General features: G+C 37.2%; 1 protein-coding gene across 1 annotated transcript in view; it reads right to left on the bottom strand.

Moving 5' to 3' along the window:
* The window catches only part of Spta1 (spectrin alpha, erythrocytic 1), a 78,605-nt gene that overhangs the window by 52,863 nt on the left and 11,695 nt on the right, over positions 1–14,047 (bottom strand). Inside the window, exons 8-17 of the mRNA XM_027950791.2 lie at positions 13,766–13,920; positions 12,607–12,742; positions 12,368–12,469; positions 10,866–11,003; positions 10,125–10,235; positions 8,081–8,158; positions 7,785–7,940; positions 5,973–6,177; positions 4,368–4,549; positions 745–988 (exon numbers count right to left, since the gene is read on the bottom strand). Of these exons, the coding sequence (XP_027806592.2) occupies positions 745–988; positions 4,368–4,549; positions 5,973–6,177; positions 7,785–7,940; positions 8,081–8,158; positions 10,125–10,235; positions 10,866–11,003; positions 12,368–12,469; positions 12,607–12,742; positions 13,766–13,920 (1,507 nt within the window). The remainder of the gene's footprint in view (positions 1–744; positions 989–4,367; positions 4,550–5,972; positions 6,178–7,784; positions 7,941–8,080; positions 8,159–10,124; positions 10,236–10,865; positions 11,004–12,367; positions 12,470–12,606; positions 12,743–13,765; positions 13,921–14,047) is intronic.

Below are 14,047 nucleotides of genomic sequence, written 5' to 3'. Positions count from 1 at the left end.
AACAAATACAATTACTGTGAATTTCCTCCATCTTTTGAGATCCCCAATCCCTCCTGCCTGTTTCACTATCCCTTGTTTCCTAAACATTCTTTACTTCTCTCCCCTCCAAACTTTCTTTCCCATGCTTCCTATTCAAAGTACCTCTCCAGGAACTCTGTGCTTTTATAATTAGCCTCAAGCTCTTCTGTTCTACGGAAGTTTTCCTAGACTAATCTTTCTATTGTCTAGCCCCTCACAGATCTTTCCAATATGTATGTACAAAGTCACCCTTTATTTGTATACTGTTTTTTCTGTACTTTAAGAATCCTGGTGTAGCCACTTGTGAACTAATACCTTACAAAGGACAAGACAATTGCACTCTGTCTGCTAACTTTACCTTTTATATCCTCATAGTGGGTTCTTGTAATTTCAAAATTTTTATGTTACCCATAACCTAGACAAAAACTAACTTGATACCTCGAAACATTAGCCATGACTTGTCCGTCAAGAACATTCACAACCTGTGAAAAGCTGAGTGCTCTAGATCTTCCCAGAACTGCTGAATTCACAGCATTGTTCATGTCCAGTTTCAGGGGGTGAATGTTTTGGCATTATTTAGATGGAGGTCTGCACAAATTATCATGGATCTGGAGGTGACTGGAGCCGAGAGTAAACTTTCTACTCCAACCCTACTCTGTCCCAGATCTCTCAATCTGCAGCCCTTGGTCCTCTTCCCCAGGCTCAGACTGCTCAGGCTGTACTAACCGAGCTGGGTGGATGCCGCTGAAGGCTCAGTCTCTTGGATCCAGGCCTCCTCATCCTCTGTGTCTCTGCAAATCTGCTGCAGACGGAGTAGATCAAGGAGCTTCTTCTTCCGGGTGGCCAGTGGCTCTTTCAGAGCTTCAAATCGGGACACCAAGGACTCCTGCCTTGCCCTCATGTCCCCCGAATCAGGATGGCCTATTTCTTCAAAATGTGTAGCCAAATCTGTGAGAATGTCTACCTGATCCTGAGGGAGAAACAGAAAGTGCATCAGGACGTACCAGCATTTAGGAAGAAGGGCCTGGATTTCAATGAGATAAGAGGGGGCCTCGGGAGAGTTCTCCAAATGTGGCATGTTAAGACTTCCAATTAAATCCAAGTAAAATAGAGTGGGATGGACTGTTACACTGAGGATCACCTCATGAAGCTAAGACCTCTTTCATGAGAGAGATGGGAAAAGGGAGGACTGGTGGACTGAATTGACAAAATCATCCTATATACATCTATGAATATACTACAATAAATTCCACCATTGTGCATATCCATAATGTAGTAATTTAAAAAAAAAACTACAAATAAGTAGAAGGAAGACTAGTAGAGTAGAGGAAATTGAATGGGGGAAGGGGGAAGACAGAGGGAAGGAAAAGGGGAAGTACTGGGGATAAAATTGGATCAAATTATATTTCATGCTTGTATAATTATGTCCAAATAAACCACAATATTATATATATAACTATAATGCACTAATAAAAAATGAGAGAAAAAGAAGGACAATAGTTGTCACACCACATTCAGAAGGACAAAATGCTCCAAAGAAATCCTACAAATTGAAATTGTAATGTTTTAATTCTGAGTATTGATGAATTGTAGACCCAAGAAAAGAAGTAGGAAGATTTTTTTCTGTGTTTCCTTTCCATGCTTTCTCTCCCTTTGAAATGAGCTACGTCTTCCAATTAAAAATGAGAACTTCTGAGGCTTCAGTTTGTTACATAAGAAGAACAAAGTCTATAAAATGGAATATAGTGTTCCAAAGCAAAGATCAGAAAACCCCAACAAAACTGATGCATCTGCACTGGCCTTGACAGCCACCTAGTTGTCCCCATTTGAGACTGAGAATGATCCTCCTGGACATAAAATTCTAGCTATATGCCTGTGGGTTAAAATAGACATATGAGATTGATTTCCTGTTTGTTGGTGAGATGAGCTATAGCTGGCCTTGTATAAAAATGGTACAGTTGCTTATCTCCTTCTTTTGTTTATTTTTGTTGTTGTTTTTGAGGAGGGAAGCTTTTTGCATACAAGAAGTTATTTGAGAAAAGAGGAAGATGAGGCATTGTTTTTAAATATTCTGTTTTATCATCCAATGATCAGCCTATCCAAGGATTAATATCTCTCTTCAATTTGGAACAAAACACTGTCAATTGTTTCTTAAAATGCAAACTTACTACTCTGTAAAAAATTAAAGGATCCATAAAGATTTAAAATTAAAATCTCTCACTAGCTAATTCTCCACATTTTCTTGGGATACTTTGGACAACATAATAGTATAATAGAGTGATTTTCGAACATCATCATCATTATGCCTAGGGATCCGTTACACTCTGAAAAATCTCTAATGTATTGTAGAATGCCCTCAGGGAGATGGAAGGCTTAGTTTCTATTCCTGGATGACAGTTAATTGAAATTTGATCTTGGGAAAGTTTGTTCACCTGTCTTGATCTCAACTTACTCTCCTATAGGAAACACTGAAGACATTTTCCAACCATAACAATCTATAACTAAAATCAACTTTGCAGAGTTGGGAATATAGTTCAGTGGTTGAGCACTTGCCTAGAATGTGTGAAACCCTGGATTCAATCCCCAGTACTGTACAAATAAGTGAATGAATAAAATGTATTTAGCCTCTACTAGGAGAACCAATTCCTAGTGATTGGCTACTCTTATTTTTCCCAAATAGTGTGACAGATACCTATTTTTCAAGTGTTTATACCTGATATTCATCATTTACAAGTTGTTCTTTTTCATGTACTTTTAAACAAACAAATAAATAAATTTTAAACAAGTAAACAAATCTTTTCTTCCCTCCTTGAAAAAAATCTGTTTCAAATTCATCTACTATAGTTTAGGTATGAGGTATCCCCAAAAGCTCATGTTTGAGACAATGTAGGGATTTTTTGAGGTGAAATGATTGGATTATGAAAACTTTGATCTTAACAATGGATTGATTCTCTGGTACGGAGCTAGGTCACTGGGGGCATATCTTTGAAGTTTACATTTTTTCTCTGGTGAGCAAAGCTCTCTTTGCTTCCTGTTGTCTGTCCTGAGATGCTTTCCTCTGCCATGCCCTTCCACCATGATGCTCTGTCTCACCTTGGGTCCAGAGCTATGGAGTTGCCAACCATGGACTGAACACTTGAAACTGTAAGTCAAAATAAACTTTTCCTCCTCTATCTTGTTCTTGTCAGGTCTTCTGGAACCAATAAAGAAAAGCTGACTAATATATCACCTTTGTATGGTTTTCCTCTTTCTACCCTTTTACCTTATTGAAGGCCTTTTGAGCCATCCCTAGAGCTATATAAATGACTGAGGGTTTTTTTTTTAATTTTTTTTCCTTTTTCTGTGTTTCCTATTTAAGTCAGAGTAACCAAAGAGCAGAATTTTAAGAAATGTATTGTGGGAGTACAGATTCATGTGACTTAGGGAATAGCGGAATCATTTTCAAATGAAAGCTAAGATTCCTGGGATAAGAAATTGAATTAGTTATAAGTGAATTTTTACTGACTTCTTCCAAAACTCACAATATAAATGTTATGGAAACTAAGTAGATAATTTTTTGTTTTAAAGAGAGAGAGAGAGGGAGAGCGCGCGCGAGAGAGAGAATTTTTTAATATTTATTTTTTAGTTTTCGGTGGACACAACATCTTTGTTTGTATGTGGTGCTGAGGCTCGAACCCGGGCCGCACGCAGGCCAGGCGAGCGAGCTACCGCTTGAGCCACATCCCCAGCCCAATAAATTTCTTTTAAATATCAGTCTAGTAGGATGTTAGGGCCAATAACCCTGAAATTAGGAACTTGGATATCTGTAGAACATTCCTACCCTTGTTCATTTTTCTCAGTGATGTTGGGAAAGTCAGCTTACATGTATGAATTTTAATTTTATTAACTACAAAAGATTGACAAGATTGACTATACTTTCAAATTTGAATAATAGAATATCAGAATGAGAAATTTGAGCCAAATTTTATCCAAAACCCTTATTTTCTAAGTGTGGATACAGAAGCAAGAGAAGATGAAACGACCTACCAAAGATCATACAACTAGTAAGTGACAGGATGTCTAAGACATTTAGGCTTCCGGATTAAGTGAACTGTGTTATGTTTAGAAAAGTTAATAAAGAAAGACGAATGACTCAGGAGAATGACTGGATTGGAGGAGTATTGGGAAAAGGCAGCTGAATAACTAGAATTTCGATTTACCTTTGGTTCCTTGTTTTCTTAATAGCAATAATAATTGCTAATAATAATTACTTAATAAATAGTTATTTATTACTTAACAATAATAATAGTGAATACAGTCAGAGGATAAACACCAATTGCCTGCAGTTGGCCGAAGAGCTAGCAACAAACCTGACGAGCGACCACAGCGGACTCCAGGAGGCCATGTTTCCTGAGTAGATTCTGAACATCAGCGAGGCCTTTCCCATAATCCTCAGAGGCAACTTGCCCCTCCACCTCCTCCAGCCAGTGCTTCAAGTCTTCTGCATTATTTTCAAATTGTAGCTGCTGGTTAGCTTCATGCAACTGGGTCCCTGGGAGAAGACGTTAGGCTTAAGCTACTAAAAACTTTGTTCCTTTATACGCTATGATACACCTTCCCTCAACTTAAAAGAGAAACATAGTATTTTGATATTTCAAAGAGAAAAAAACAGGATAACCCTTTTACATGTCATTATATAAAAAGTCACCTTAAACTTGGAGAATTCTGATGGTATTTGGTTTTAAATATAGTAATGTTCTCAAAACAAAAATAAACAATAAGTAATAACCCCTGGTGAAATATCATTATTCTGTGTCACATTTTAACCTTCCTACATATTTTCATTTGTCATTTACTAGTCTATTAAGAATTTTCTTTCGAAGAGATTCAAACCCAAATGTCACACTTTTTGTGACAAACATAAAATGTGGGGCTGGTTCAGTTTAAAATTTTGAAGTTTCTTTGAACTTTGCTATGCCCTCTCTTAATGCCTGTCCTTCATCACAAACCATGCCCCATATTTTTTTCTTCCAAAAAGTCTTGATTATTCACAGTATTCTTAGATACATTTTTTAATCTATGCTTTTATATCAATTATTTGCATTATTTTTTTCTGTGAAGCAACTACTAGATGACATCTTAGTAAAGCAACTACTAAATGAGAATGGCAGTGATATCTTATTGGTATAACCAGGTTGGATTCTTTGTCCTAACCAAAAATGAGATGACAGCCAAAGAAATCCATGTAACATATCTCTTGTGTAACCAGGAGAGAGTAATATCTAAAGATGATGTTCATAACAATGGAGGCAGTGATAGAGAAAACTTACTATTCATGTTAATTATTGGTAACTGATTAATTCTCCAAAGTAAGAGTAAGATAAAATATCAGTAAGACTATTCAGGCATACATGTGAGAATTTTTTTAAAAAGCTAAGAGAATAGCCTGATCAATTTTAGACAGGAGAAAAAGCAATAAGCGACCAGACCCTAAAAAAATAAAATACTATAGGAAAATCACATGTGATATCAATAATCTGTTCATGTATAATCTCTTAATGTCAATGTTTAATGGTCTAATATGAACCATTCAAAATGTTACAAATGGGTTCTAACATTCTGTCTAGTTTATAGAACCAAAACATACAACCTAATTTAAGTACACTAGATTCAGATACAAAGCCAATACTGAACTCATGGTTCATGAATATTTACTCAAGAAAAGAGAAAACACAGGGGTAAAAAAATGAAGAAAACACAGTATTTTGGCTTTAAAAAAAACCCACATATGTGAAGAAAACAAAATATTGTTGGTGCACAGAGGGAAAAATTTAGCTTGTATTTTAAACTATTGGAAGGAAATGGGTAGCAACCCTACTCATAGAGGTTGCCAGGTGAATTCATGCTCATGAAGGTGAACGTGGTAGGTTTCAGAGTGTAGGAAGCAGCCTTCCACCAAAGCCTCTGCTTCTCACCTTTCTGAGTAGTCACCTCCATCAACTCCTTCCAGAGGCTGGTGACTTCCTTCAAACGAGCAGCCACATTATCAGAGGCATAGTGATCGTCTTCAATCATTTTTTGACCAGTTTTCTCCAGGTTATTGAGCATGATTTCATTATTTGCCAATTCCTTTTCAAAGTCCTGCTGCTTTTGAACCCTGCTCTTCAAGTTCTGTGTATCCTGAGAGAAGATGTCGAAATAAGTGACAAAAATCATTGTCTGGAGAATGAGGGACAGAAATTTTGAGGACAAGGAATTGCTCTCCATATAAATCTAACTGTACTAAGAAGACGTCACAAGGGAGAAGAGTCCTTTCCCAGTGCTTGGACTCATGCAATCAATCCCTCCTTCTACACACATGGAAGAATGGTTAACCAATACAGCATTTAGTTCTACTGAGTCTGAAGAGGGCCTGAAGATCACTTTGAATATGACACCCCATGCAAGCAGTAACAATCAATCAGAGCTATCATGAAAGATAAAATTACTTTCCATTCCTCTCTTAGTACATAAGCCCTTAAGCTCTCCATTTACTTGCCAAATATATATAAATATCTGTTTATTCTGAACACATGGGAGCCATTTGGAATGCAAACACTTACTTCCTGGTTTCACAGAATGAAATCTACAAGCAAGATTTATAGTTCTATCAAGATGTAAGAACCAACAGAATATTAGAACCCTTTTATAACATTTTGAATGGGTCATATTAGACATCAGGAGGCTGAGGCAGGAAGATAGCAAGTTCAATGCCAGCCTCCACAACTTAGTGAGGCCTTAAGCAACTTAGTGAATCTCAAAATAAAAAATTTAACAATGAGCTGGGGATGTGGCTCAGTGGTTGAACCACTGATATAAATAAATAGACAGATAGATAGATAGGATCATAAGGATCACAGGTAACCACTTAAGATCAAATGATATCTGGAAAAATAACTATTGTCAGTAGATATTGGACTAGAAATTGAGATGCTAATTCTAGCCCTGACTGTAAATGTGAAGGTTTACAAATAGTATGCAAAGACATGTGTGTGCATAATAGTTTATATTATATAACTTCTGTGAGCCTAAAATATGTGTTTGCCATAACCCCAAGGAAGAAAAATCCATGGCCACAGATCATTTAGCAATCTCTATAGTCACACAAACTTCAACAGTAAAGGGCAAGAATTCAAGCCCTGGTTCACTTTCTCTATAGTTCATGATTCAACACTTTATGTTAAGTCACCTTCTAAGTAACTAGATAACTTGGGACCTTTTCCAACTGGATCTTAGTTCCCTTGTATAAAAGAAGTGGTTGTCCCTTCTCAGTGGCAAAACGGAATAAGTCTACATTAGGTCAAACTCTTGAGTTCCTTTTGAGTTGATGGTATTCTTGTTTTAATTTGAAATGTATCACTGGGATTCATTCATAATATTTTTCTACTATAAGGAGGTTACACAGAGAAACAGGAGAGTTGATAAAGGGACAATACACACCTGAATAAGGAGCTTTTCCTCTCTTCCCCCATTCTGTTAAGAACTACTAGATGTTCTGCCAAAGAGAAGGGGTGAGGGGCAGCTGGCTATAAAAAATTAGAATCTAGATTTTATATATATATATATATATATATATATATATATATATATATATATCTCCATCCTTAGGGGAGAGTCAATACCTTTTTCCCAAATCTTGTTATCTCATCTATAAATGGAGATCACCATCCATCTGTTCAGCCCCAAGGCTGTAATTCCATGAAGACAACTGCTCATGAGGATATCCAGGACCTGGAAACCCTGCCTACCTTGTAATCTTCATCATCTGCCAACTTTTTCTTTTTGTTAATCCAGTTTTTTAGGTCATCTGAGTCCTGATATAGTTGCTGCAGAAGATATGAATCCAGCAGCATTTTACGACGAGTGGCAGCCTTTTCTCGTAGGGCGTCCCGCCGGCGCAACAACTGCAAAAACCATGAGTAAACTTAATGTCTGCAAAACCAAATATGGATGCCTGAGATTCACCGCCCACCCTGGCCACCAGGACCCAACTTTCCCCATCCCAGTGCACAGGCAGTTAGAAGTTTTGTGCCCTTGGACTTACCCCATCACGGATAGCAGCAATGTTCTCCGAATCATAATGGTCATTGTCAATCAATTTGTTTGCAGTATTGTCTAAGGTCTGGAAAAAAAATACAGTGATTTTTCTCTTTAGAGACCACTGAGCAAGCAGTCAGTTTGAGTCACTGTATAAAAATGAAACATAGCAATGTGGGAACACAACAAGTTTGAGAGCCAGAAGATCTAGGTCCTAGTTCTTATTTCTGTTATAAATTGTATTTCAAAATACACTTAATCATGTCAATTAGCTTCTCTGTGCCACATTTTTTATTATAATTATACAGAATTTTATTACACAGAATAGTGGTATTTGTTGTTACATATTCATACACTTGCACCACAATATTTTTTTCAATCCAGGCTACAGCGAATGAATGAATGCAGATGTCACTAAAAGGTAAATATTTGATCTATTCAAATAGAACAAGTGGCTATTTATATAAAGCCATGTCCAGTGGCCAGTATCTATATATCTCGCTCTTTCTGAGTCTTCATCCCCCCAACTCCATTAATTAACCTATAATATATATCTCCAGCTATATAGGGGAGGGGAGTCAGAAATTGTAAGAGTGAATGTTTACCCATATTCATTCAGATCCCCCAAATTGCTATATTTTAAATGGATTAATGGATTAGAATAGGAAAATAATATAAAACAAATGATAATACTATAAAAATAAATTATTATATATTATTAGCTTTTGAGAATCAACAGATAAGCATATGGATTAAGAAGGGGCCATATTAATCACCAAATGGATTAGGTAAGGAAATAGGGGGAGGGAGGAAGATAGGGAAAGAGGAAGCACTGGGGACTGATCAGAGCACATGATAGTCCAGGCTTATGTAACTATGTCAAAATGAACCCCAACATTATGCATAACTATAATGCACTGACATTTTTAATTAAAACAAAAATTTAAATAAAATAAATAAAAAGTAATCCATTCATTTAAAAAAGGGAAGACTTAGAATTTGACTGTCATTTTTGATGCTGGTGGTGGCGATGGTGTGTGTGTGTGTGTGTGTGTGTGTGAGAGAGAGAGAGAGAGAGAGAGAGAGAGAGATTATATATTGCTTATATATTGATCAGTTTTCTGAAACATTATTACCAATGGTTCACCAAATATCTCAATCATAGTATTAGATGAGAAACACAAATAAAAACACAGTAGAAAGGATAAATATACCATAAAGGAAAAGAACAGATACTACTTAGATATTACAAAAGAAAATTATAGTAAGATATAACTAGAATGGAGAAACAAAAAATTCAAATGTTTAAGTGATAATCCTATATTAAATATGGACCCAATAGTTTTTATTTATGCTGCAGAAAAAAACAAGAGCCATTATCTACTTCGTCAGAAGAAAAATTGCCTACCATCTTAAAAATCTTTCTAAATATGTTTTTCAGGGAAGAAATGTGTTAGAAAAAATGTATGATTATTTTTCCTGGATGTTTTTTCCTTTTATCTAAAGAAAAATCCTGAATAAGTTTTAGTTTTCAAATTACATAAAAAAATTTACGTTTATAAAATTTAATCAAGGGGTTTTAAAGACATGAGTAAATATTGCTAAAACAAAACAAGAGGTGACAACTTTTTTTTCTTTACTTTTTGCTAATTGTACATAACAGTGGAATTTATACATGCACAAAAATAACAATATATATGATACTATCAGTTTTTTTTCCTCAATACCTTCCCTTTCTCTCCCTACTTCTCTTCTTATCTTTCCTATGTTCTACTGATCTCCCTTCTATTTTCATGAGAGTCCCTCCCCTCAACTCTTTTCCCCCTTTTCCTCCCCAGCTTCCAGATGAGAGAAGTCATATGACCTTTGATTTTCTAAGTTTGGCTTATATCGCTTAACATGATGCTCTCAACTTAGGGATGGAAATTTATGAAGAATCATCCTCATGCTGTGCCTGAGCGTTACAGGAGTGATTCCACCAGGGACACCTGTTGGATAAAGTGTTGTATACCATCAGGAAGCCAATGCCTTAGTCAGGGCCCATTTCTTACTGTGATTTTCTCTTCTTGGGCAGTAAAGGCTTCCTCAAAGTCGTCGTGCTTCTGCAGAAGGGCATTTACACTGCCCAGAGAGTTTCCCAGCTCTTCATTTTTCAGGAATTCCTGTAGAAGACAGAAAGAAACATCCCAGATGTCCTCACTGGTGAAAAAATATTCCTCTTAGCCTATCTAAGGAAGAAAGCAAAGAGAGTTGGAGCGCAAGGTGGGATTTAGTGCATATCAGGAGGGTATGTAGGAATTAACCTCAAATAGCAGGAGCTGTCGACATCTTTCCTAATGATTTCAATTTTCAATAGAGGATAGACAGACCCTCTCTCACTGGGTCTATCCACATGGAATTCACTCAACCAATTTAGGCATCATCTCAATTGAAGAAAACTATCTCCAAAGGACCACTTACCTTTTCCAAGAAATCTTATCTGATTAACATTGCTTGTCTCATTACAATTTTTTCTACCAGACCCCTTAACAATTTGCCACTCCTTTAACCTTATATTCAGTTGTGCTCAAGCCTGTGTGCTGTCTTTAAATATTTTTCTATGCATTTGCCCATGAGAGGATTGTAGGGGTCATATAGAGGGGGCTTCTATTTACTTTTTGTCATGGGTCACCCTTCAGTTCCCCAGTACAAGTTCGAGCCCAAAGCAGTGGCTGTGAGATGTTAATCATAGCCATGGTTGTAAATGAAGGGTGCAAGAAGTGGTTTAACATTGACTGGAACCTTCCAGTTACCTCTTGTCTGTTCATCCAACTGTCCACTTGCTCACGGTCCCGGCAGAAGAGATGAAAGTCCAGGCATTGCTGGTATTGTTGTTGACGCTTGGACCACAGCTCCCTCAGGGCAATCCAGTTGTTTTTAAGTGTTGTCATCTTTGGGAAGGAGAAGATAATGTATCAGAAGAACATTTAATTAATTTATTTTATCTTATATTTACTATGAAGCTTATAAATGCAAACCCTTTTGAATGTTACAAAAATGAATAGAAAATGGGATTAGATTAGATCCCAACATCTAAGCAAATAGTTGTGGTATAGAGAAACTGGGATAAATGCCACAAAAGAGATTTAATGTACTGTATATGTAAAGAAGGAAGAAAAGATTAATTCAGATTGGATTAATTAGGGAGTAAATGTAGGGGAAAGTATGAGAAGTATTGTACAAAATGGAGATTTAAATAACAGAACAGAGGGGTAGTATTAGGGTTTTAGGAGGCCATAACACTGGGAATAAGTGGATATTATTAGGATACTAATAATTTGGTTATAGAATGGGCTGTAGAAAAAAATGCCATAGGTAGATTAATCGCTAGATAGTTCATGAAGTTGAATTTCACAAAGCACTTAAAATGTCAGACTGAGGAGTTGGCCTTTTACACTGAAAAAGAAATAAGAACAATCCAAGAAAGAAGAAAAGAACACATTTTCAAACACAGAAAAAATAGTCTTTGTTTCTGACCAACCATCTGCCCAAGAAATTCTAGTTTATTATAGTTGCTGCTATAAACCTCATCAAAAAAGCAGCACACATTTTCAGAATCTCAGGATAATGGCTAGGTTTTCATGGATTTAGGGTTCTGCCAAAGAATAAAATCCATATTATAATTTTACCACAGAGTTCTGGGGAAATTGAAAATGTGTTTATCTCAACCTTACCCATCACGCAGAGCTGGAGGCTGGAGTCTAGTAGGATAAAAAGAGGCATGCAAATCTTATTGTGACTATCACCTCGAGGACTGTTTGGATCTGTGACTGGATCAAAATCTCTGGATGAGGGGGTTAAGATAATTCCCTGTGTTCTGGAATGTTAGAATGCTGGCAAATCTGATTTCCTCGGACTTCTGTGTTGAAAATTTTGAGGTATACAGGATGTAGGAAAATCAGCATAATTTGAGATTATAAAAAGAAAAGAGGAAAAGATTCAGATAGCAGCCATATGGCAGACACCAAGCTAGGCACTACAGGGGACCTGAACTTTAAGAAGGTACAGACCTCATTGAATTTACACTCTAGATATGAGGAGGAGGATGTGATAAAGTGAAGCGTATAGAAGAGTCTAAATAGTATGAAGTTTTAAGTTAGGGAGAAGTCAGGGAGTGAATGAAATAGACTCAAAGGTAAGCAACCACTCATCATGTTGTCAGGTGACACAGTTTAGGGAAAGCATATGCAAAAGGGGGCAGTGGGAACCTCAGATCCTTATTAGTAATTTCACAAAGCCTGTTAAACTGGGTTACCTTTTCCTGAATTTCATCAGAGGCTTCATGGTTGCCATCCAAGAGCTCCCAACCAGTCATTTCAGCATTTTCAAATCGGTCATCATAAGAATCAATCTCGTGCTGTGGCCACACAAAGCAAACAAACAAACAAACAAAAAACAAGAATGTCTCAAACACAGCGGAAAACCTCCCGACATTCTTGGTGATGATCCAAACTCCTCCTTCCTCCTTTGACTGGGTAGACCTTTCCTGTCTACCTTATGCTGCAGATGCCTGTCCAGCAGGGCTTCCCCAGCAGCCACATCTGCGGGCAGCTCATCGGCGTTGATCAGAGCAGTCTTCTCCTTCATCCAGCCTGAGAGCTCATCGTAGTCAGATAAGAACCGCTGGTACCTGTGGAAAAGGTGAGGTAACGGAGAGGAAGGAGAAAAACGAAAGTGAGAGGACTTTGAACAGAGTTAGGGTCAGACTGAGTTCAGATGGGTGAGATGTTCCTCAACCTCATCCTTCCCTTCCCTCTCCCTGATGGACTTCCTGTGGTTTGCAGTCAGCACTCCTTTAGTGCTGTAAACTCCTTCACAGCAAGCTCAATATTCCTAGGTGTCATGGGGATGCGATGCACAGTCATTAAATCTCTACCACCACGAGGTCACAGAACCCTAGCAGTACTTGAATAAAATGCAATATAGCCAATATATAAATAGATGTCATCTAAATAACAGAAAGCACCATGTGGGAGAGGGGCCAGGATTGAGATGGGATTCATTGTATTTTAGCTGACATTTAACACTATTAATAAAAAACAAAAACTTCAGGGTAGGTAGTAGGGAATAAATTATATTGTTATATTGTGTGCATATGTGAACACGTTAACAACGAATCCCACTATTGTGTATGATTACACTGTACCAATAAAAATAATTCAAAAAACTGAAACAATGGTTACCCATTCAAAAATTTTTGATTTGGAGTCATATCAATAAGATAAGTACTATCTTCTGGTAATTTAACTACTAACCATAAAAATTAACAAAATTACTAAAACAGTGCCTGGTGACCGTGTTTTTGTTAGCTTTTAACCTGTAGTTCAGGAAATGATTTGGGAGTTATTTCTATGCTCTTTAGCTTGGAAATTTATTCCAATTCTGCAGCAGGAGCCAGGATTTTGGAATGTCATATCATCTGCCTTTCCAGCTCTATGGGCCACTTTACAATACCTTGCGATGATACACGCAGGTGAAGTCCAGGGTGCAGGTTGGTGGAGGTGTTATGCTGAGTATCACATCACAAATTAAAACTTTATTTGCCCCCACTAAATAGACAGGAGAGCTGAGACCCTCACTATTTTCTTCTTTGGACATTACACTTGACACCTGCGGAGGTAAACAGAGCAATAGGAAAGAGGAAATATCTCACCCATAAGAAGCCTGCAGTTTTGCATATCTGGCAGTAGCCAAGTCACGGATGTGCTGCCAGTTGGAGACCAGATCCTCCTTCATCTGCTGGATCTCAGGTTTATCCGAAGGATGGGAAACCATCAGCTTGTCTGCTTTGGCACATAACTCCTTTACCTTTGGAATGAAAAAGAAACCTCGTAGGAGATCAAGCATTCTGACTCCTGGCGTAGTGTCATGGCACAAGTATAACTGATCATATGAGTAATAATAATTTACAAGTGTATTTATGTTGATATATGTG

This window comes from Marmota flaviventris, chromosome 10 (assembly GCF_047511675.1).
Source record: "Marmota flaviventris isolate mMarFla1 chromosome 10, mMarFla1.hap1, whole genome shotgun sequence".
Taxonomy (NCBI): domain Eukaryota; kingdom Metazoa; phylum Chordata; class Mammalia; order Rodentia; family Sciuridae; genus Marmota; species Marmota flaviventris.
This window is presented reverse-complemented; position numbering and strand designations above follow the sequence as displayed.